Raw genomic sequence first — 24,634 nt, forward strand, 5'->3', positions numbered from 1 at the left:
CAAGGCACATTATAAAGCAAATTTGAAGGGCAGTATCCTAAAGTGATGAGGATATCTGGGAGATGTTCTGCAGTGAAAGAAGCAGTGGCATAAATCACAAATGAACTGTTCTTTGTTTGAAGATGTATATTAGTGGGAAAGCTATGAAATTTGCATTTGATTTTGGTTCAGGCTGAAGTAGCTCAGTGCCAGACCTCAGATCACAGGCACACTTCTGTGATCATCTTTTGTACTATACTCCACCACACAATGAATGCCCGCAAAACAGTTTTTTGGAAGCAGAGCTGTACATACATCTGTGCTTACAGTATCGAAGGTACAGATTGTTTTAGAACAGTGAAGAGGACAGACTCCATTAGAACATCCTTCAAATTTCAGAAACAGAAGTAAGCTGCAACAGTTTAAAAGTAGAGCTTTTTTTTGTCAGTGTAAATGTATTATTTGGAGAAAAATATAAGTTACAAAGAGTATATGTAAGCCAATTTACTCAGGATTTCAGTGAAACAATCTGTTGTCTGAAGCTTCTCTGAGAGAATTGCAGGTTAGGAGCTACAGAGATGACAGAAAATACTTTTAAAGAAATGCTTTTGCATTATCCACTGATTAAACAATATACACCATGCCAGATTCCTCTGATTACTTAAAACCCACTCTAGAAATGTGGGGTGTGTGCATATATCTGGGACTGTTTTCAAAACCAGACATTTCTTGATGTTTCAGCTCCCTGAGCTTCTGCAATGAAGAGGTGGATGAACACATTCAAAATGTATTTAGCAAATCCAAACAAATGTACTTGAAGACACAGTAAGCTGTGCATGACATTGTCTCTCTGTGATGGCACTCTGGCTAGATAAGAGTTTTGTTGTCTGCAGTGGAAAAGACAAAGATGAGAAATGTGAGTTTGCACACTAGGGATAAAAAAAAACCAAACAACAGATGAGGTAATGTTTTGCAAGAGTTTGAAAAGCAAAGGGACATAGGGAAATAAAGAGCTTTAGTAACATATTATATCTGACATTGTTATCTTTCTCTGTGTTCACTCTCACCCACACAAAAGATCGTTTCTTCATTTTTCCATATGTATTTCCTTTGTATTTTTCATTAATTGTGCTATTTTCCATAATTAATTGCACACTTCTAGAGTTGTTCCTCTACTGAAAAAATCTGGTTGATTACTCCTTCCTCCCTTTTATTTAGCCTATTTAATCATTATTATCTCCCCCACTCAAAACCTGTTCCCGATTTTTTTTTTTTTCCTTAAGCAACTGCATTTCTCAAGTTGCCATTTCTCCTTGAACTCCAGCAGCATCCTTGCATCTGCTAATCCCCCATGGCTCTGTTGTTCTCTTGCAGTAATAACAGCCTTATTTTCTCCTTCCTGGGAACACTGAGTTGACTGATATCAGTGAAACTTCCAGGAAAAAGCTTCTAAGTCAGTATATGTAGAAATGAGGTGCTCCTATCAGTGTCACAAGTAGCTGTCTTTTTGGATGGACTTTTATATGGTGCATGCAAGTGTAGGTGCAGAATGCAGCGTTATTGCTTTGTGCAGAAGGTGTTTCTCATGAGCAAGTCTGTATCAGCAACCTAACAGTGAAATCTGTGCTAGTCCCAACGGATGTCTCTGTTCACCTGTTGCTAATCCACTCCCATAGGCTAAGACTCCAGTCTAGTTAGGCTGTTGGTTTGGTAAGCCCTTATGTGATTGCCAGTAAAGGGCAGAAAAGACGTCAGAGAGACTTGATGAGTAGTTTTAATGTGAAAACACATTTATGTCAAACCTGATGTCTTTTATATTTGTCCATATATTTCTGCTTTCAATGGATTTTTAATCTGCAGTGGCATTTTTGACAAAAATAATGTGAAATCTTTGTTTCCTTCTCTCTTTTGTTTGCTTTTATTTCTTTTAGGCTGTTAAAAAAATAAACAGAGAAAGAGAGAAAGAGGTAGAGAACAGAGGAGTCCAAAAGCTTTTGAGTGAAAGCAAGCATAAAATATTAACTTATTTAAAAGAATCATAGAAAAGATTGTCCTTTGTCTCACTGTAAAGTTAGGACTTTGTATGAGTTTTCTTGTGATTTAGTCACCTGTCAGAGGAACAAGATTTGAGTAGTGCTTTTGTTTTGAGGAGTTGTTGTTTGTTTATTTTAACCAAAAAAACCCCAAACCTTCAAGGCTTCTAATTATGCAGAGAAAGAAAGACATCAGGTACCATTTCTTGTTGATGTCATAGGCGGAATAACATCTCAGGTTTAGAATGGGCCAGCTCATTTTAGACTATTGAGTCACCGCTCAGTCACTCAGTTGCAGCACCTGGACTACCATGAAATAAAACTATAGTGTTGTCTTTACAAAGTAAGGTGTAGTAGTAGCCTGTGAGAAAGGTGCTTTCATCTTTGCAGCAAAGAATGTGTTACACATGTCAAAATTCAACATTGGGAATATAATTGGTTTTGAGGTATGTATTTCTTGGGTTTCAGCTGTAAAAGTGTTCATGAGAAGCCACCACTTGTAAGAGGAAAAAATTCATGAACCTAGCCATCTCTGCCACTAGAAAACTACCTTTCTTTTGCTTCTTAGGCTGAGATAAGCCTGTTTTGAAGCCTCTGGTGATAGGAATTTCTTTGGAGACAAAAGCAGAAGGTGGAAATGTGAGGAGAGTGATGTTAGTGTCAAGATGTTGAACCACAAGTACAGTTATGAGCTACATAACATAAGAAGGACATGGACCAGTTGGAGAGGGTGCAGAGGAGGGCCAGGAAAGTTGGTAAGAGGGCTGGAGCACCTCTCCTATGAGGACAGGCTGAGAGAGTTGGGGCTGTTCAGCCTGGAGAAGAGGAGGCTCTGGGGAGACCAGTACCTTCCAGTACCTCAAGGGGGCCTAAAGGAAAGACAGGGAGAGGCTGTTCAGTAGGGCCTGTTGCTACACTGAGAGTTGTAGAGTACTGGAACAGGTTGCCCAGAGAGGTGGTGGATGCCCCATCCCTGGAAATGTTCAAGGCCAGGTTGGATGAGGCTCTGAGCAACCTGATCTAGTCGGGGATGTCCCTGCTCCTTGCAGGGTGATTGGACTCGATGACCTTTGAAGTTCCCTTCCAACCCTAACCATTCTATCATTCTATGATTCTATGATCTTACTTCTCAGGAGCTTACTCTTTAAGAGTGGCTCTTGTATCACTCTTTTCCCATGGTCCAGATATCAGGGAGTTTTGCTATTTCATTTGTGAATGTTGTGTGCAGTGCTTTTAAAAGAACATTATTTTGTAGCAGAAGTTACAGGTTTTCATGTAATAAAACAACAACATTGTATTTATATAGCCCTTTCCTAAGAGAAGATTTCTGAATGTTAAGAAGGGCATGATCATTTTCTCATATAATAAGCTTTATCTTCATATCTTGTCTTTGTCAGAGGATAAATGATCTAGGAATGATCATCTTGTGCTTGAAAGGTCAAAACTCCTACAAATGTATAAGGTCATGATCCTTAGTGCTGTGTCATTCATCAAGCTTGATGAAATTATGGGAAGAAGTTTTCTGACCAAACTGGGCTGCAGCATTGCCTCATCTTACTGCAGGTCTTGTCCTGAGGCATACTGCTGAATATCTCCAGAGCTTCTTGACCGAGATGCATATTCCTGTTGGAGCTCGGTGTTTCTATGGCTGTTGGGTTGGTTGGTTGAGGTACATCCTCTACAGGTACCTGGGAAGCAACGGTTTTTAGTAAGAACAAATGGTTCCCCTGAAAGCAAGATAGGAAAGATAAATAATTTGCAAATACCTACACATACAAAAGCAAAACTCTTTACTCCAGAAGTTGCTTCTGGAGCATGTGGCACATGTTTAAGTTATCTGTATGTAGCAAGCAGGCTTTTAGCCACAGTGTGGTCTGTTAAGAAACTTACATTTTTTAAAAAATTTCTAGTCAAATAATCAGTATAAGAACAGTTATTATATATTTGCTGCTCTTCTTGGGATTGGAGAGGTGAGAAGAGGCTGGCAAACACTACGCAGACAGATCTAAGAAACCATAAACTGTGTTTTTACAATCAATGAAAGTTGTTTTAAAAATTTCATCCTTCAGTTCCCTGCTTGTTTCTAGTTACTAAATCCCATGAAAAAGGCTCTGCTCCACCATTTTGTATGTTCAGAGCCCTTGATAAATTAACAGGCTGGTTATTCAGAGAAATAAAAATACATTTCTGGATTGGATTTATGATTATTATGCAAATGTAACTGCAGATTATTATGCAAATGTAACTGTGCACAAAACACATAGTAAAGCCCTATAACAGCCATAACCCTGTTCAGGAGCTACTCCAATTAATACTTTCCTATATAGAATTAAGTATTCATTAATAACTTCTGTTTTGTTATTAGAATTGTTTTATTGTAACATGCAATTTGCTTGAACTGACTACATCTTTCTCAAAATGGTTTTAATTACAGAAATAAATGACAAAGCTTAGTGGAGGTGCTTATACAACAGTGCAGTCATTTTCTGTGTGCCAACTGGAAATTCATTCTTAACAGATGGAATTCACCAGTCTGCAAAGAATGAACATGAGGCATTTGCAGCACTTAAAACTTTACTTAATCTGTCTGATAAAGAAAGAATGTGATGTCACACATGCTATTTCTCCTTGGCTTCTGCACTGTTTGTCAATTACTCTGTTATAGCTGCAGAAAAAATAAAGATTTGATCATTTTACTGAGGATGTATTTTGCTATTAGGTGCAATTTTATACGTCAGCAAGACATTGCACTATGGATCAGAATAAAGATATGGCTCAAAATATTTCTTTTTCTTTATAAGGACTGTGACATTTATCCTTCTTCCTTCTGGGGGTCTGGGTAGTACTGTTGCAGATTATTTTGGCCTCTTCTTCCTCTCTCCTTTTTTTTATCATTCTGCCTGACTCTGTTCTTGTAGCTCTTGTTGTCTTTATAAATCAGTAGGTATGACCTTCTTCCAAATTCTGATTCAGAGTAAAGGCTGTAGATAGCCGTAAGATGAAGCCAAGACTTTAGATGCCACCTGCCAGGAATAGAAAACCAATATTTTGTTCCTAGTTGATGAGCTGGTTGATTGCAAGTCTTGCCTCTTCCTTGAGACTCACTAACTTTAATGAACAGCAGTAAAAATGTAGCCCAGGAGTAGCTCAAAAAGTGGAGGTGCACTGATTAGGCACGACATAAAGAAAGGAGGCATCGTCAATATGGAGAAAATTAGGATATCAAGCTGAATGACCCTGTGGACTGGGGTAGGCGCAAAGAGATGTATTAATTAGTATCAAGTACAAAATCACATACTTCAGAATAACAAGATATTCAGCTACAAGTTAATTGCTCATCAGTTAGAAATGAATGAGAAGTAAAAGCATGCAATGTGCTAAATGACAACAGGATGAGTAAGCTGGAGTATTGTGGCAATTGTGCTGCTGCTCTGTATCAGGGAAGAGAGAACTGGCCATGATCCTGTCCGACAACAGGAAAAAAAACGGTATAGATACATCAGCCAGTAACTTCAGGTTTACATGGAGCTTGCACTACATCAGCACTTGGTATCCACTGGAAATGTGTGCGTCTTTATCCTAGTGTACTTCTAAAAAGCATGACATTAAGGTAGTTAGCATATAGCATAAGAACTGCTGTGAGTTCACATCCTTGCTCATCGGATCTGTTTACATTTCCATCTTCTAAAAGAATGTGGCTTGTTTTAACACAGCGAAACAATGACTAGAAGTGAAAATAAATGAACCTGAGAGGGGAAAGTGCTAAGACATGAGACAAAACAGAGATAAACTGGCCACTAATAAACAGGTTGGGAATAAAAAGAGGGTATCAAGAGAGTGGAGTTCCAGTAGGAATAACAGTAAAAACTGAACTGGTATGATCAGTTGAAAAAAGGATCCTGTGCTGCTGATGATAAGGGGCTAGCCCTGTTGAACCAGATGATCTCCCACAAATCTGGCAAAAAGTAGCTAAAAAAAGACTTAACAAAGAAATAAAGGTTAGGCCAGTAGGCAAGACCCAGAGATTTTCCAACCACATTTTGCACTAAGCAAACATTTAGAAATAATGTAATTAGTGAAATAAATTGTATCATCAGTCATGGATTCCAAGGTAAAATAAGTTCAACATGAAAATTATATCCATTATAAGCATAGTGACTTTTGACTTTTTATTATATATACACAAGCATTTCCACCTGTATCCTATATTTCTTTAATTTTTTTAAAGTCTGCTTCCATCTTGCCATATCTTGTTCATTTGATTATTTATGCATTGGCTACAGCAATATTCTGTTAAATATTGAAATGTTTGTGATTTAAATCTGACTATGATTTGGCTTAAATTTGTTGGGCTGCATTTATTTATTTTTATTGTTTTAATTTTGTAGCAAGACCAAGCAAGGGTATACTTAGTTCATTAACAATAAATGAGAAAATAGTGCAGCTATGCTGTCAAGGAAATGAAAGAGCATAGAAAATGCATTCAGGACTATTTAATTAATGTTTTTACTCTGCGTTGTCCTACTTTTTATTCTGTAGTCTTCTTTAAAGCACAGAAAACATTTTTGATAGACAAAGAATAATTATCTTGGTTGCTTTCAATTAAATAAAAATACACTTCCAGAATGTCAAATAAAATTCAATGATATTGTTTTTAAAAAAAGAGAAGGGAGGAGATCTGAGCAGATGAACTGTCTGTTTTTTGTAATCTGTGAATATATTAATATTGTGGGAGAAAATATATCCCTGCTTCTTTGTTGTTAGCATTTAGGTGCTAAATCCACTTCTTCAGTGGTATGAAGGACACTCTAATGGAGCCTGGACAGCACCTGGTTTTGCTGCCCAAGGATGCTGCTGGTCCAGCATAGCTGTGCTGCGGTTTCTCTTCACAAGGCGTCAGTGGAGAAACCTAGACTTGGTGGGGGGTCCTGAGGGAGGATAACGTACTCCTTTCCTTCCCTTCTTTGTGAAAAAAAAAATCCTCCTGGGGCCAAGGAGAGCTCGCTGGCGCAGGAGGAGGTTCCTGCTCCAGCAGTCAGAGCCTGACTGACCACCGGGGCTTTTGCTTAGCAAAGCAGCTGTGAATTTTACTGCAAAGAAAAGAAGAAAAAACAAATTTGCATTTCACTTGTTTTGATTCCACTACTTAAAACTAATCTCGGGTAGGTTTTTTTCATTTTCTTGAAAGCTGCTTTGTACTGACTAGCCCTTGACATTTGTCAAATTCTTTGTTTTCTCCACGTATTCCCTGCTGGCCTACTCAGAAGCTAGTTAAATTATGAGGATTATTCAGAGCTGCACTGGATAATAAAATGGTCTATTGATTAGTAGTCTTCTAATTACTTGTCTCTTAGCATGAAAGAGAAATAAGAAGATTTGATAGTAAACAAAGCAGAAAACAAATAGGATATTTCCAACATGTAGGGTTATACATGCTTGTGTGTGGCCTTGTACATAAGTCTTGTAATTTCCAGTTTATCATCGTGAGCTTATTTGACTGCTTACAGAACTGTGACCTGCGCAAGCAGACTGTTTGACAGATAATCAGCCAAAAAATACAGCTCATTTTTTTCTACAATACTCTGCATATGCACTGGAAGAATAATATCACAATGAGCAATATGTTTTTGATTTTTCATGTCTTGTCATAATGAAATGAAAGTTATGGCTAATTTGTGTTTTAACTAGGTAAGTACCGATAGAAATGAATATAAATAGTGTGTCAGAGTTTTTGTTTGGGAAACCGTGAACACCAGTAGGTAGTGAAAACTTTTCACTTGCATCACATGCCTCCATACTGGTTCAATGTGTTACATTACCTCTAGTCTTCCCTAAGAATGACGCATAGTATGTACTCTACCTTCAAACCAGCTTCTCTAACAGCACTTGTCTTAAAGATATGTGTGTGTGACATTTTTAAGGATGCAGATCTACAAACCTACAAGCCTTGCCTAGGAAGAGAGTAGCACTTGCATCCTCTCCTCCTTTCTTAGTGCGGACTGGAAAGGTGATGGCAACAGGGCTCGTAAGAGGACTTCTCACTCACGCTTGTAGGTGACTGTGCTTCCCAAAGAGGTATGAAAGTAGAGAACAGACTTTGTGATGTTCTGAAAAATAAGGATTGAAATCCTGGCAGAGTTGCATTTGATTTCAGAGGGACCAGGTTTTCTCACAAGCCCTTTAATGCCTCTTCCATGATCCACAAGTCTTTCTATTCATTTCTATGGGCTCTGCATGTCTGTCTTATATTTTTTTCTAATCTCTTTCTTTAAATGCTATGAACTTTAAGCAAAAAAACAACTAATACCCTCAGCAACAACTCAGTATAGTTCTTGCCCATGGCAAAATGGCTGACCTAAACTGTAATTTAATTGAAGTGTGAAAATCATGTAATTCTCATGAAGTATTCAAATCCCTTTTTTCTTTTGCTTTGTTTTGTTAGAGTTGTCCAAGTATGAAAAGCTCAGTTTCCTATTCAGTTTATGCCCTTCTAGAGAATATGAGTTTCTTACTCAGCAATTAAGGAGTTCCCATTGCTTTTAATTTTGCCCATGGCTTGATCTGAGTGTGGTGTAGTTTGCATAGCTCTTCTAGTTTGCCTGATTTTCCTGCATGGTAAAAACCCTTTCCTTTTAAACCTAGCTGGTGGCAGAGGGGCAGGTGAGCAGCCCTGTGCCTTGTAGATGCAAGCAGTTTCATCAGCCCATCAGTCTCTGTCTCCCGTCACCCAGAGGCTGATGTCAGAGCAAGAGATTCTCTGCTAAATGTGAATTCCTTCATTAGTTTTGCGCTCTTCCTCTAGGCCTGTAATTAGACCCCTCCCTATAACCAGCACACAACTGCATCTGTTAATTAGCTCTTCATTTGAAGGTTTCTCTCTCGGCATTTCCATCTTTGTCAGCTTATGGGAGGCTCAGCTACCTTCAGCTGCTGCTTGAATCAGTTACCCACATCAATCATCCTTCCTGTAAAAACCCAAGCCCTTTGCATCCCTGCGGTCATGGGAAAACCACCTTAATTTCACACAGGGAAGCACTGTGCTGGGTGAACAGCCAACATTACATTGCGTGTGCTTTTGTGGGTGCCTGTGTATTTATTCAATAGCTGCTTTATTTTTCCACAGAGCATAGAAAAGGGACATGGCCCAGGCTCCGCTGTTTACCTGACAAAACAGTCAAAACAGGTTTCTGATTAAAGAGGCAGCAGTAGACACCCAGTCTCTGTGGGCTTCTCCACATTAGGGGAAAGAAATTATTTATTAGGATATGAAACCTTTAATTTAGAAGGAAGGTTTCACATTCTCAATTTTTTTTTCCTTTTACTCCCACTCTGCAAAATGTAGCAAGGCCAAAAATTAATGCATTTGCACATCTATTTCTAAGCTATGTGGGTGTCTCCGAAAAGGTATTATTTTGAAGTAGAACAAATAATATACTTATAGCAACCTTCTTTAAAGCAACAAGGTTTTAGAAACTCAAAGATCCAGATCAATCAAACCCAATATATTATATTTTCTGCTCTGTTAGTTTTAGATTTAAACTGTTTTATAAATGTTGAAATTGCAACAAGAATTCACCAGCTACTAAAAATGGCTCTGGAGCGGTGCAAATTCACACCTGGGGAAAATATGCCAGAAGCTGAGACTTCACCTGTTTTTCTGCTCCCCTTTCTAGTACAACAGTTTTGTGTCTTATGGTATGCATTCCATCATCCTATATACATTTTGACGTAGGCAGTTGCCCCTGTTATCCATACAGAAGGCTGGCACAAGGTGGTAAAGTATTTCCTGACGCTGCCAAAGCTGATGAGAGAATCACTTTGAATCTAGTAATTTGTGAAATACACAATCACATTGAAACATTTAAGTATTGAATGTTGACAAAGTTATGAAATGCTACAAATAGCTTTATTCTTTACATACTATCCTCCTCTGCAGTTGCTCCCAGTTTATTTGGACTCTCACAGATGTGCATTACATACCCAGAAGGAAAGAACAGAAAGACTTTTTTCTTTATTTTGCTTGTTCTTATTTGGGGAAAGAAAACACAATCACAGACACACAGAATAGCATAGAGCAAAAGGCAGATGTGGGGCTCTCCATCCTGATTCCCTCCCCCCTCAACCTCCCTGAATTCTCGACTTCTGTTTTCACCCCATTACAACTTCTTGTGCATCTTCTGGAAAATGCACCTTGTTGGTGTGCTACTGCCAGCGCGGGAGCTCTTTCTCCCCTCCCCTTTGGATCTTGTTGCTGTCTGCAGGAGGATAAAACCTTTATGCAATTTAGAAGTTTGCTACTGCTTTGGCTGTGCTGAGCTTGACCCTTTCCCCAGGCTCATCTGAACGCTGGGGGCTCATCTGCCCTGCTGAACCTCTGGAGATAATTCAGATCCCCTTATAAACCTGGAGCCTGAACCGACATCCACTGAAATGAGAACAGCTCCTGTAAAATTGCTGGGTTTTGGCTTAAAATAACAAATCAAAGAGATGTGGTCCATCATTGTGCTGTGCTCCCTTTGCCTCCTTACAAAAGAAGCAGGTGTGCCCACGAGAATCCACTATGGGGAAGAAAAAGCTAGTTTATTTAGGACTTTGTGACCTTTACAGAGATGCAGTCAGTACAGAAATCAAGGCAGATGATGTCTTTACAAGTGTTTTAGACAGTGGACAGCCAGATGCGAGTTAAGGCAGCCTTAATACTTCCTAGATTATAACAGGAGGACAAAACTCCCTTTTCCTAGCCAGCACAGGATAGCAAGGGTGAATACTTTCTATGTGTCACACCTGGTGGCCCTGGGGTGAAAAGGATCCTTGTGAATAAGCAGACATTGTCATTCTGTATTATTTTTAATTAGCAAAGCATAGGCATGATACCTCCAAAATTTCAGAATGCTGCACTGGGTTTGTCTCATCTGATCTTTGATTTATTTTTTTTTTTTTTTTTTTTCACTGAAAGGTATCATACACTCTTCCTTTGTATCTGCTTTTGTAGATAGGATGAGTTGAGGAGCAAAATTTATTCCTCTTTCTTGTACAGATGTTCATCTTTAAACATGCTTCCATTGATGTTTAATTCTGCCATTTCAAAAATGCTAAGGTTTGCAGTTGTTTTCTTTTAATCATCCTTGGAAAGATTTCAATACAAGTAGTTGATTTCTTGCCCCTTCCTAAATCTGTATCCATGTATCTTCCCATGTAATTTGTCCCCTCCACCCTAGAAGAAGCAATGAGTACTTATGTCTAAATGAGATAGGTGTGAGCAATCAGGTAGTGTTAATATTTGTAAGGGTAAGAAATGTAATTTACAGAGACAACTGAGACAAAGTAAATGTGCCCTATATAATTAGCATAATAGCTGCATATCATCAGGTTTTCCCTGTGTATTATTACGACTGTGTTGATTAACCAGGTGTAGAAGGATTTGAAAAGGCCGGAAAAAAATGTAGGGACTAATAAATAGGAGGTTATAGGAAGCGGAGAATGAAAATAGGTGTGTGCCCTGCCTCAGTAGTACATTTTGTCTGTTTCTTGGCAGTACAGGCTTTGGGACTAAAGTCTGATGGCAGCTGTTAGTTCTAAACAGGTAGGATTGATCTGAATTATGGTTTCTTGAGAGGGTAATTTTTTCCAGTGACAGTTTTTCTGCTTCCATTTGCTTAAAGAAGGAGGATCTTGACCTTTCGAGCAGTGGAAGGCAGTTCTCTCAAAGATTTTCATCACTGTCAACGTTGTTTTCCTATGATCCATGGGAACAGAGGTATCTGCAAGCCGGTCTGATGGGCGCAGTTTGGCTGACAGCATGATGGGAAAGTTCAGACCTCCGGGAAGGAGATTACAGACTTCCTGCCAGAAGGGGGTAATTTTGTCACAGGTGCAGAGTACACTAAGTGTTACAGAGATGACAGAAAGTGTTGACACTGACATTTGTTTCCCAGAGTTTGGTAGTTTAGCAGAATGGAGTCTTGCAGAAGTCTCCACGGGGAAAGCGAAGATGTCACGTTGAATGACATTCCAAATTCTGTCCCAGTTCTCCTGCAAAAAGAGTAAGGGTACTTCCTTAATACCAGCTCTGTCTGGGTAGGAATGAATCTGCATATGAGTAATCAGGAAATTAAAACCCTGAGTAGACTGCAAATCCACATATGCCTCAAAGTTGTTGATTACGTTTCCCAAGGACAATATTTGGGGTTTGCAGGTGACTAGCCATCAGCAGAGGCCCACCTAAGCATGAGAGATGTGACTCTCAAGCTGAAATGGCAATTTAATCCCTAAGGACATGTAGAAGTTTATATTTAAAACTCACATAACTTTCACGTTTATTAAGAGCTTTAGAAGTGGTGGGTAATGTATTTCAGCCTGTCAAGTGGCTATCTAGAAGCGTAGCTATGTGTGCACATGGACACATATATATGCACTTATCAATAAACTCCTGCAAAGTATTAAGTGCTTTTGAGTTTTCATCACACAAGATTTAAGTACGTTATTTGTTCATGCAGAGATTAAAGTACATAAAAAGTCTCACTCTTATCTCAAACTGCTTCATCTATGCTTGTCCTTAGGTTGAAGTGTAAGAACTTAAGGCTTACACCCCTGTCTGAATTGTAGGTGCAAATTTTTTTGATAAAATGGTATCTGAAAAAAAAAAAAAAAGAGGAGCTTTTTTTGCTCTTTAGTAGATCCTTTTCCTAGATAAATTATAATAATTTTATCTGCCTGTTCTGTGCAGTAGCAAGGACTTTAATGATGATATTTCTGTACAGTTCTTGCCTAGTTAATGAAATATGTAGCATATTTAGATTTAAATCAAATCTCAAGTTTGGCTTGTGTTCTCGGTTGTATATGTTGGATTTCATGTAATTTTTAATGTCATTTTTTTCAAGCATTATGCTGTTACTGCATTTTAGTAACTATATAGATTTGTCTTTGTGGTACTACAATGTCCCTCGCTATGAAATATGTGCTATACTACTCATTTCCTATCCTTCCCTGCATTGACAAGCAGGTTTTTAAGCAATATTTTGTATATATTTGGCAAAACATACACATTCAGCAAAACTCTCATGTACAGCTTGAGAGTGTGTACTCAAGCAAATTCAGGTTAATTGCCTTTTTGCATTTAGTGTTATTTTTTGTGTATCTGGCCTTGATTCAACAAAGCCGTCAGGAATTTACTTAAATGTAAACTCACAAGTAAGTGTAAAGTGTTAAGTGTAAAGTCAGGTGCATTTCTAACTAATTGCTTTGCCCTGCTAAGCCCATAACGCTTACAGTGTCTTCACGCTCTTTGGGTAAAATCGATCCTAATCACACTCTCTACTGTATCTCCATATCACACGTAGCACATCACGCAGGATACACATACAGTTGCATCTCCATGAAAAGCAAAAAAAAAAAGAAAGCCTGAATTTGGTTAGATGGAAGGACATTTTCCAACAGAAGATTCTATTCCATTCCAAGCTGGTTTTTGCCAGGCAACTCGAATCTGTACGTGATACCTTTCTGACCTAGCATAGCTCATAGCAAGCTGCGCCCTGCAGTTTTTCTCCTGGCACTTCAAGGCAGGGCTTCCCAAACAGCATCCTGTCCTCATAGACATCTGCTCAACATTTGAGAGGAGCTGGGATCTGCCATCCTTCCTCATCATTGCTGTTATTGCTAAGTTTGTCCCCTAGATAACAGCACATAGGATGTATGACAGTCCATTACTGTTAATAGTGTTATTGTAGAATCACACTACCGAAAAATACCGCCTCAAGCGAAATATTATAGATAATTTAGTCCTGTCTCTCAGGAAGGCACATGCTGGGGTTAATCAAAGTTTGACTTCGTGAATGTGAAAGGACCCCATTGTTTGGACTGCTTGAAATGGTATTTAGTATTCTCATTTAGACAATTTTCTTAATGAAAACAGGAGTGGTTTTCTTATTTGTTTTGTCCCCTAGATGAACTCCCTTCATTGAGGACACAGCCCCAACAGGGATTATTGTCAGGCAAGACAGGAAAATCAATGCTGATGCCAGAAGGGTGCTCAGAACACAGCTGCAAACCGTCAGCATTGCCCTTGCTGTCCTCTACCCTGGTCCCTGAGAAGGGATGGGCAAAGAAGGCTGGAAGGGTTGACCATTGCCACCCCTGCAGTAAAACACTGCATAAGCAGCCACGTAGTTATGGCCTGATGGTGTCCCCTGCTGTCTGCACAAAGGAGAAAGGTGCAGAGTGAAGATCTGAAGATCTCAGAATTTCTAGGGTGTTCCTTGGTGTGCCAAGAGTTGCTCCAAGTGGAAATGTTGGTAGATTTACAACTGTGGGAGCTATCAAAATACAATGTCCAGCTCTAGGGGACATTTTAATTTTTTTGGCCCATGCTAGAAGAAAGCAAACTTAGAAAAATATGTGTAGAACAAGTGAGTATAGTACTTTCTGCACCATCCACTTGCGTATTTTCTTGAAGGCTGCCAGCCTCAGGGTCAGGAGTCCGGTTCTGACAACAAGGCATGTGTAAGAGACGCAGGGCAGAGACTTTTCTCTAATTAGTGCCATGTAGACATTTAACAAACAGTAACGCCACTTCCAACAAGCCATGCAGCATTTCTTTCAGCATTAACTGTCTTTGGTTTGACTGAATTACAGCCAAATTAATGTATGCAAACAGCACCCGTGCCAGCAAGCAGCCTTGCTGCTGTCTAGCTGGGTTGTTATTCTTCAGTTCATCAGGAAAAAAAGCCTGCAGACATCTATTACACATGCTTATAATTTAATAACTGAACATTAAAAATCGAGGCACTACTATGTAAGTCTACCAAATTACCTCTGTGAGGGGTAATGGCTTTAAACTAAAAGAGGGTAGATATAGACCTGATATAAGGAACAAGTTTTTTCCAATGAGGGTGGTGGAACACTCGAACAGGTTGCCCAGTCTGATGGTAGATGCCCCGTCCCTGGAAAAGGGGCGTCGCGTTCGATGGGGCTCTGAGCAACCTGATCGAGTCGGGGATGTCCCTGCTCCTTGCAGGGGGGTTGGACTAGATGACCTTTAAAGGTCCCTTCCAACCCTAACCATTCTGTGATTCTATGATTCTAAATACACTGAGCCACACACCTTAGGGTCAAGCCTGGCTCTGTGTTTAGAGGAAGGAGACATCTCTCATACAGAGAAGATTTTACTAATCCATCTCAAGTTATTTTCCATTATAAAGCATATTAAGACATAGTGTTACTGCCACATGATTGGGCTGTTAGCAGTAACTTCCATGCAGACATGTGGTTTGTCAAACAGTGTTGCAAGTGCAAAATGCCTTTAGAAACACACAACATGCTGCCACTAAAATGGATATGAGAGGGTAAGGCATGTCAGGGCTACCTTGTCATCTCTGAGCTCCTGTTAGGGGAACAGTAAAGTTAATTTCACCCAGCTTTTTCGTATCTCACTTGTCTTTTTCCATAGCATGGACATCCATTATTTAAAGTAGTTTTGAGGGCTTCTGGAAAAGCTCTACAAGAGAGTAGGGTTGGTGGTTGGTAACTTTCAACTCTTGCAACTGTTGGGATTTGGTAAAAATGTTAAGGGGAAAAAAAGAAGATAAAAAAGAAAAATCTCTCACTAATGCAAATCAAAATAGAATTGTGTTGTTTTAAAAGGCTATCTGTTGAATAGACGTTACGGTTGGAGTTTTTTGGGTTTGTTGACTGGCTGGACCGAAGTGTTGTCAGGGGTTGCTTCTTTGTCAAGGTTGTCCCCAGCACCTCGCTCACCTGGCAGCGCTGCGTAACTGATCCTCTTCCCACCGCCAACCTAAGATGGCGGGTGTGCCTTACAGAGAACGTTTTTGTATGGCAGCCAGAAGCGCCTTGTCCTGTCGCCTCCTGCGCCCGGCAAGTGCTCCTTGGGCATCACATATGAGAGCCTGTGCCTTGTGCAGTGGTGGGGGCAGGGGGTGGGAACATTTTGGAATGGAGGAGCATGCTTCCATTTTGTGGGGTTTGATAGGCTTGTTTGGCTGCCTCTACCTTATTATTCGGCCCTCAACTTTTAAAGCATTGGTGGATTAGGCTACCGAGGCGTTGATGCGTGCGCCACCCCACTGAAATAGCAAGAGATAAAAGTGGCCCCCGCACCCCCGCGCCCGTTGGAGGCGGGGGGGAGAGAGGGGGGAGGGAAATCCACGCTCCCTCCCACTCCCGACCGCGGCAGGCGGTGCCCGTGCCCGCTCCCGCGCGCGCGCGCGCTCCACGTCGCCGCACGGGTCCCGTCAGGGCGGTGGCCTCCCTGCCGCGCGCCGCGCCGGGCCGGGCGCGGCCATTGGCTTGGCGGCGGCACGTGGCGGCGGCGGGCGCCATCTCCGCGCCGCCGCGGCCGCCGCCGCCCGTGCGCCGGGAAGGGGTAGGGCGGGCCGGTGCGCAGGCAGTTTGTCATCCGCGCCTCCCGCGCAGGCAGGGAGCGCGCCTGTCAGCTGTATTGATTTCAGAGGATGGACTAAATTTCCTAGGATTTCCATTAAGAATTAAGGAGGGGGGGGGGGGTGAGGGGGAAAAAAAAAAAAAAAAAAAGCTGTAAGCACGCAGAGTAGCCAGGCAGACATGGATATGAGATGGCACTGTGAAAACTCTCAGGTAGCTGCTTCTCTCCCAGCCGATGCAGAGCACAGGCGAAGCACTGCAGCATGCAGGGTTTAAGATACCATTAGTCTGACAGCGAGGAGGGGAAAGAAAGAAAAAAAAAAAAAAAGGCATTTGCACCGATTACTGAAAATGACTTTTTTTTTTTTTTAAATTAGAATATGTCTCCTTGGAGATTGCATGTCATTAATACTGATATCAAATTTCTGCACGATACCTGTTTTAAATATAGAAAAGCTTTAATTTTTTTTTTTCTGCTCTCAGAAAATAACGCTTTGGTACCCAGAGCATGGATGCTTCTGTTTTTTTTTTCTCTTCAGCTTCTTTAAACAATAGAGATGGGGTTTTAGCATGTTTGCTACAAATGGGAATAAAGGAAAGGAAAATTGAGAAGAACCAAATAAAAGCATGAATAAAACCTGCTTCAAATAGTTGCCAGGCTGCTTTCTTTTTAATAATCTAGCAATTATTTTGGCTTAATTGATGCTTAAACCCTGACCATGCATGCTTTTAATTTTGGCTCAGAATATATGTGTGTGTATGTGTGTGTACCTGTGTGTGTGTTTGTTTTGATTTGATTTTTTTTTCAGTGAACATTTGCACAACTGGAATTCCTGTGAGTTATATGCATGTTTTGATAAGAAAAATTACAGACAAATGAATGGTTATATCTGATTGACTAATATTTCATGATGTATACTGCACATAAGCTTCATTTTTGAAGGGGTTCATTCTGATCTTTTAGGGGAGGGTAAGTGGCTGCATGTTTATGACGATGAAAGTGTTTGTGTATCTTTAAAAGACTGATTGTTTATTTGCTCGTTTCTAACACCAAAGAGCAAGGCTTTTCATTTATTTATTTGTTTATCTGTAAATAATGAACCTCCAAGGCATCTAATTTAAAAGAGCATTCCATGTTACCTGACGAGAAGCAGAAAGGTACGTGTTTGTGTAAGAGCCCCCAGCTCCTCTGGGGAGGAGTGGGGTCTCTCCTGGCTCCTTATTCTCCCAGAGAAGAGTTAAAATGCCGTGGCACCATCGCACCTACGTGCACCATGGGAATTCTGCTGGCAAAAGCAGGGCTGGCACCAGGTGGGACGGGTCTGTCTGTCGCGATAGTGAGCAAAGAGAAAGGTGAGGAGGAGGGTTGCCAAAAGAGGTAGAGGGGCTTTTAAAGAGAGGAAGCAGCAGCTTCTGTCTGTACATAAATGTCTAATTTTCTGGTTTTCCCCTCGGTGGATGGAAAGTAAAAGGGAAAGGGTTTTCTGACGCATTGTTTCCTTTAGATGAATCAGAGGATAATAAAGTGGGCGAAATGATTGTTCAGATTTATCCCAGTTTACAGGTTGTAACCACTGTGTTGAGAGGACTCCAGGGTTTTGGGGGGGCTTTTCTCATGATTATGAAAAGGTTACCAGCTGCATTGGATCTTAATTTTTTTTGACTGCACTTGTGGGGCTCGGGGTCAGAACTTTATACCAAGTGTATGGTGTAATCCTCTTTGCGTTTTTTAGCTAAACTTCCTCAGAGTTCTTCCATTAAGCTGTTTTTTTTTTAATTGTATGCATTTAAATATCTTAATATGCAATTCTACAAAGCAGCTCTTCTCTTAGTGCTCTGAGCTAATCCATACCTTGTCTTGTTCTTCCCATTGCATCTTACCCCCTCAAAAAATATTTTGGGTGATTGCTAGAGTTTTCCCATGCCAGGTGGTTTTGGCCTGTTGGTGTCTTAGGCCACTATTGAAGTTCAGGCTGAAAACTTTGTGCATTGAGTTTGTCATTCCCAACTCTGTTCCACATCACCTGGGCATCGTCTATAATTTGACACAGCTGACAGCATCTACTTAGAAGAAGCTTAGGGCTGAGCCAGAGTGGAAATTGGATTGCCTCTCAACTCCCTAATATGAACGATCCTTCCAGGTCAGCGCAGGAGTAATTGCCAGGGCAGCCTGAGGAACTGTCCGTTAGACCTGCCTAGATAGTAGCTCACCTGTGGAGAGATGCATCTGGATAATGTCTGCAAAATGAATTCCATTTGCTTAATATAAGTCTGCTAGAGTTACGAATATCTCAAAAGCCAACATGTGGTCTCCAGTTTAATATCAAGTGATTTTTCTGTTATTTTAAGATTGATTGTAAGGCTAGGCAGATTTGCCTTAGACGTGTCTGGAAAAAACAGTACATACAAAAATCTGACTGGTGGTTATATTTTGAAGGGCAAGCCTGTATTTCTGTAAAGGTATAGTTTGATGTAAAACATTGTGGCATAAACCAAGAGAAGAAAAGTTCATGTTGTCCATGTTCTTTAGTCCTCGAGGTTTCTGTGCATTTAAAATAACCATTAATCAGTCAAAGTTTGTATTCACCAGGGCGACCTGATGAGGTGGGCAGCTGGACCTTTAAATCCCAAATCAGTATTCAGCAGGAATTCAGAGGAGACAGCCAGCCTAAGGACAATGTTTAAAAACTCAACTGCGCTTTAGGTCTTGGAGTAATGCTGATTTAGCAAGAAATCCCAGTCACAGCACGAGAGGGTTTATTTTTTGACCTTGTGCATTTGAGATGACAGAAAAAGTTAAGAGTTGTCAGCACGGCTTACTGCGAGGAGGAAAAATGCAGAGGAGGTTCAGCCATCTCCTGTTGCCATTATGAAAGGTACCCACATGGAGTACCAAAGAACAGAGGTGCACATGAAAGACTAAAATACTGATGCTTCAAAATAAAAATTACCTTCTTCTGAACTTGCTTCTGTGCCAGGTAGATGATTTAACAAAAATACAGTCATGAGGGTGGTTTGGTGACACAGGAGAGGGTACGATATAACCTGCTGCAATCCCAATGGGAGACATCCTCTAGGACATCTTGGACCGGTACCTGTTCATCTATCTCTTCACAGCTACTGAAAATGGTGGTTTTTCAACGGCCATGTAAACTATAGCAGCTCTGTATCGTAAAAGGATTTCTCACTCTCCTGGCACCCTTCTGCCTTGGGTCACCCATCGCCACTGCTTAAAGCTGTTGTTTCCTCTCCTTAGAGCTCTTTATGTCTTCACACTGTGAGAGGTGGTGTCACAGCTTGGTTGGGTTGTGTATATATAAAGAAATCATCAGGATAAACACTTGAAGAAAACATGAAATTCAGTCTTACGAAAGGATAAGCTTGACAGTTGGAACTTGTTGATAAACAATAAATGGTTTTCATAACTTTTTGATTAACATTTTCTATAGCTCGAAATATTTTATAATTATTTTTTTAGTTGTATATATTAATATAAAGTTTAGTCACTCTTTGTTTTCATGTTACTAATTCTTACGAATTAATTTTTTTTCGGTGACTAACAGATCAGCATTTCTGACACAAAAAATAATTTTGTGCTTGTTTTGCATGTTCAGCCAGTAGTAACTTTGGATTTCTGGCTTTGTTGTTCTATCTTTGTTTTTACATTTCAGGTTTTCAATCCATAGAGTATTTTGTCAGATCCAGGAAGAGTTTGACAAAAGCACAAGAGGCTGCTCTTGTGGGGTAGCTTGAATGATTACTGTGTTTTACCCTGCTTTTTTGCATTGCCTCTCTCATTTTATCTGTGTCTACATCTGAGTTGTACTTTTATTTTTCTCTGTGGTTCGCATAATTAGATTTGGCTATATAGTCGCACACAGTTAAGTAGAACTGATCCTTTTTTTTTTCAGGTTGTATCTTGCAATCCCTTTTGGGTGAAACTTCAGGTAATGCTGCCAATCCAAGTGCTGTATTGAGATGAGATGAGACAGAGTAGGGGCTAGGGGGAAAACGTACAGTCAACAGCTTTTTGAAAGGGTATGGAGTGAGCGTACATCAACAGGCAGCCAACGAAACCCTTGCAGTTATTCATCCATTGTTCCTCCAACGAAATACCTGTTAGGACTGTTTCTGCACAGCCCAGCCCATGTGGTTAGTTTTTGTTGGGACACTGCAAAAGAGGTCAAATTATTGTTCTTTGCTCATACATCTAATTTGCTACTAGCAACAAATACTGCTTATTTTTCTCTACTAATGCATTAGACTGCATATGGGAAAAAAATGTGTGCAACCTTTAAAAAAAAAAAAAGTGGAAAGGCCATGGATTAGAGTGTCTGGTTTGTGTTTGCAGGAAATCTGGGCATCGTGGACACATGGGTTAATCTTGTGCAGAAATGTGGGTGGGTTTCCAGAAAAGGTGGATTTAGGGTGAGATTCTGCCAGCATTAAGGTCAATGGAAGTTTTGTCATTGACTTTAATGTCATTCACGTGTTATCCCTGGCAGAAATCTAAATAGCACAGAATATGAAGTCCAAGTAAGGAAGGACATATGAATTTATTTCTAAACCTATCTCTTGATTGATTGTTGCTAAAAGTATATCAGAAGTGAAGTGGAAAATGAGCAAGTCGGTATTCTCACCAAAATGATTAATTTAAAATTCCATCTCATGAACTAAACGATTATTTGCCAGTGAAGGGCTGGGAAGCTTTCAGGTGGTAAGGCATTTCTCGGGCTGATAGTCTGTAACATCCAGGACCTTGGAACACCTTCTGGTTTGAGTCTGGCTGCATGTTTTTGGCAGAAATCCAGAAATGAATATAGTCAGTTGTGGGCTTTAGCACAGAGGAAATTGCATTTCTTGGTCACAGTAATGTCATTGCCTTGTTGGCTGGTTTTTCTAAATTGGCTGTGGTATGGCTGCAAACCAATAAAACCTGAACTACGTGAAGTAAAGACTTAAAAGTATTTTCTTTAAGTTTCCACAAGTTTTTTATTTGGTTATTTTTCTTTCTTGTAGTTCTTCTGATTTCTTTTGTTCCTTTTCCTATCTATTTTCCCAACTCCCTTGCTAGTTCACTCTCAGTGCGAAGGCTACACTATCATGTACGCCATTGGTATATCATTCTGTTCTGGAGGCTGCGGGGAGCCTCCAGATGCTTTGCTTTTCTGTGTTGTTGTTGTTTAGTGCTGCTTCACCTTAAGTCATTCAGAGTTTTTGTTGGGTTTTCAAAATTTGTCGATGAGGTTATTTGAACTGTCAGCCATAACCAGTAAGTTAGCAAAGTGTGTGAGTGAGTTCAGTGTCAGGAAAAGGGTGGTTAGAGTCCAGGGCTGTGTGTCTGCGCTATGACCACTACCAATTTTTACAGCTCCCTCAAAGCAGAATATACACCTGGGGCACAACTGCATTGAAGAAGTGGAGAAAGACTTTTGATTTTCACCTGTTTTGTCTTGCATGACCAAAGGGTTATTTAGAAATGTGTTGCCCAGAGAGCACATAGAAAATGAACAGATGGATGTTATTTGTGTTAAGTATACTGTACGGTAGAAGCAAAAATGAAGTTCACACGGTGCTTAGGAGTAAGGCATATTTTTGAGTTCCTCGTTTGTGTTACAATGCTTAGTAACAGAGATAAGAGGGATAATGAAAAGACACAATTTTACTTTACATATAACAAGTATATTAAATAGTGATATTTAAATCAGTAATGCACCAAAGAGAGGGGAGCTGAGGAATGGAGCACAGTGGAGTTTGACAAAGAACAAACTTGTCGCATTTTAGAGCAGCGAGGTGACAGCGAGGAGCGGGTGGGATACCACTCAGCCAAAATCACAGCAGGCCAGTAGAAAAATCCCCCTCCGGTAAGCTCCACTCCCAAATGCAAATATGGTCTGCGAGGTTGAGGTCAATGTCAACCGCCGTATCCTGGGCAAGCTTACTTCCCCTGGCCCATGCCAACTTCACAGTGGTTTGCAAAGCCAAGCTAAAAAAGTAGCTTCTGATTTCATAGAGGATGTCCATCTGCACTGAACAGCCTGAGCAGCCCTGGGCCCTCGCCAACAACTGTGTTTGCGGAACTGCCGCATCCCATGTGAGCAGCGGCCACCGATTTCAGCACACGTTGCATCAGTGCCAGAAATAATTCTCCTCTTGTCCTGAGCATAAAGGGCACAACGCTAGGGCACTGCACCCTTATTCATCTTTAGGCTTAGCCCTGAGAAACACAGTTTGCATCCTTTAAATGGGTTTAAACTCAGCCTGGCCCAGTGAGTTGTCTCCATAGGAGTCCTCTGGCACATTTAGTGTGTGTTGGATTATGGTCACCTTGCTCAGTTTTGCCTAGGAAGAGACTTTACAGGAAAGCCTTTCTGTTAACTCTTCTATTTATGGAAGTTATTCTAGCTAACTTAGCAGACAGCAAGATGTTTCTACTGACTCTTGCAGGGGTCAGGGCACATGAAACGGCAAAGAGAGAATCAGTGTAATTGTTTCCGTCTTGCCTGTATCTGAAGTGCTAAATTGCCAGCTGCATGATTTTTACCTACAGGCGTAACAAAGTAAGACCCCACACTTTTCCGTAAGCTACACTGACAATTTTCATCTTTACCAGCCTTAACCCTTCTTTGCAGCTTTACCTGTGAAGAAAATTTCTAGCACTACATAATTCCCCTTTCTGCTGGGAATACCTAGGGAATAAGATAAGTGGTCGTGGAGACATCTGAAAAGGCTGCAAAGGTGACCTTTGCAAAACACTCCTTCAGGGTTACTGGTGATGATGTGTGAAGCAGAAAGGATACAGGTTGACATTCAAATCTCACTGTTTTTGTGCAGCAGACGGTTACAAAGGAAATAATAGTAACTCTTAAGCTCATAGGAATGTATCTGTCACTTTGTCTTATCTTTTTTTTTTTTTCTGGCAGTCTAAAATAGGCAACTGAAATGGTCAACCTAGTCCTGAAAAAGTCTTAGACAATTTTCTTGCATCCAAACTGTCTGTAATATCTGTTCCCCATTGCTATATAGGTGATTTATCTGAACCAGGAAAGAGCAGCAGCTTTTGTGACAGTGGGATCGTTCTTCCAGTGTGCAGCCACTGCAGGATGAGGAGCTCTGGCAGCTGATCCATGACCCTTGCTTCTGCCTCGCATTGTGCCGAGACTGACTTGACTGCTTTAGTAGACTTTGTGTTATTTTTTTTTATAGCCCAGTATCCAGACAGCTTCAGGGATTAAAGTCAATTTTTCAACTGCAGGTATTGATGTACGTGGAAATAAAGCAACTGAAAGTAACCTGGGTAAATGATCTAAAAATACAGTGGGAAGTGGCTAATTCCCATCGAAAGCCTATCTCAGCTGTAATTAATTTCATACCCAAGAGAAGATTCTCATTTACTTGTGATTAATTAGACAGAACCATCTGAGATTACTAAATAATAAGATGACCCTGGAAAATAACATTATTCTCCTTGAATGAACTATAAGCAGCTTCCGTTGTTTATCAGACTATTAGTGCATGACATACGCCTGTACTACTGATGCGTTATAGAGAGCAAAATGGAAAGATGTTGCCTTACCCATTGTTGATAACTAGAGTAAGAGCAGCTGAAGCTGTGACAAATGTTGGTTAAACAGCGTTCTCTCACAATGTAGAAAGCAGCATTATTCAGAGCCTGACTAGAGTCTGCATCTCTTTTAGCTCAGTACATCCAGATGGGCAAAGGCTTGGTGGTGTGAGTCTAGGGCTTTCTGGCCCCACTTCCTTGTCAAATCAGTATGTGAGTGAAGAATTATCCATATTTCTAGCTTGAATGTAGACACTCCGTTCCTTCATCTATTTCTGGAAGTTCACATTCCTCATTCATTTATAAATATAGAAACATAGAATAGTTAGGATTGGAAGGGACCTTTAAAGGCCATCTAGTCCAATCTCCCTGCAAGGAGCAGGGACATCTCCAACTAGATCAGGTTGCCCAGAGCCTCACCCAGCCTGGCCTTGAATGTTTCCAGGGATGGGGCATCTACAGCCTCTCTGGGCAACCTGTTTCAGTGTTTCACCACCTTCACTGTAAAACAAAAAAAATTCCTAATATCTAATCTAAATCTACCTCCCTCTATTTTAAATATACCAGAGAATTTATAGGTTTTGAGTGAATTTGAGGATCCAAGCAAGAATTGGACAAAACAGTTATCAATCACATTATTGTGGCATTTTGGAGAAAGTTT

At 40.4% G+C, this 24,634-nt stretch overlaps 1 protein-coding gene across 24 annotated transcripts in view; it reads left to right on the top strand.

Annotated features, from left to right (window-relative positions):
* The window catches only part of NRXN1 (neurexin 1), a 747,071-nt gene that overhangs the window by 673,271 nt on the left and 49,166 nt on the right, over positions 1 to 24,634 (top strand). Inside the window, exon 1 of one of the 24 annotated variants that reach the window (XM_086743398.1) lies at positions 16,522 to 16,622. The exons of 22 other annotated variants lie outside the window; for them this stretch is intronic. In XM_086743398.1, coding sequence (XP_086599524.1) covers positions 16,590 to 16,622 — 33 coding nt within the window. In that variant the 5' untranslated portion in view covers positions 16,522 to 16,589. Of the gene's footprint in view, positions 1 to 16,521; positions 16,623 to 24,634 lie in introns of those variants that run through there. One more of the 24 variants, XM_086743396.1, reaches the window with a different exon arrangement.

The sequence above is a fragment of the Chlamydotis macqueenii genome, chromosome 3 (assembly GCF_036417535.1).
Source record: "Chlamydotis macqueenii isolate bChlMac1 chromosome 3, bChlMac1.mat, whole genome shotgun sequence".
Lineage (NCBI taxonomy): Eukaryota > Metazoa > Chordata > Aves > Otidiformes > Otididae > Chlamydotis > Chlamydotis macqueenii.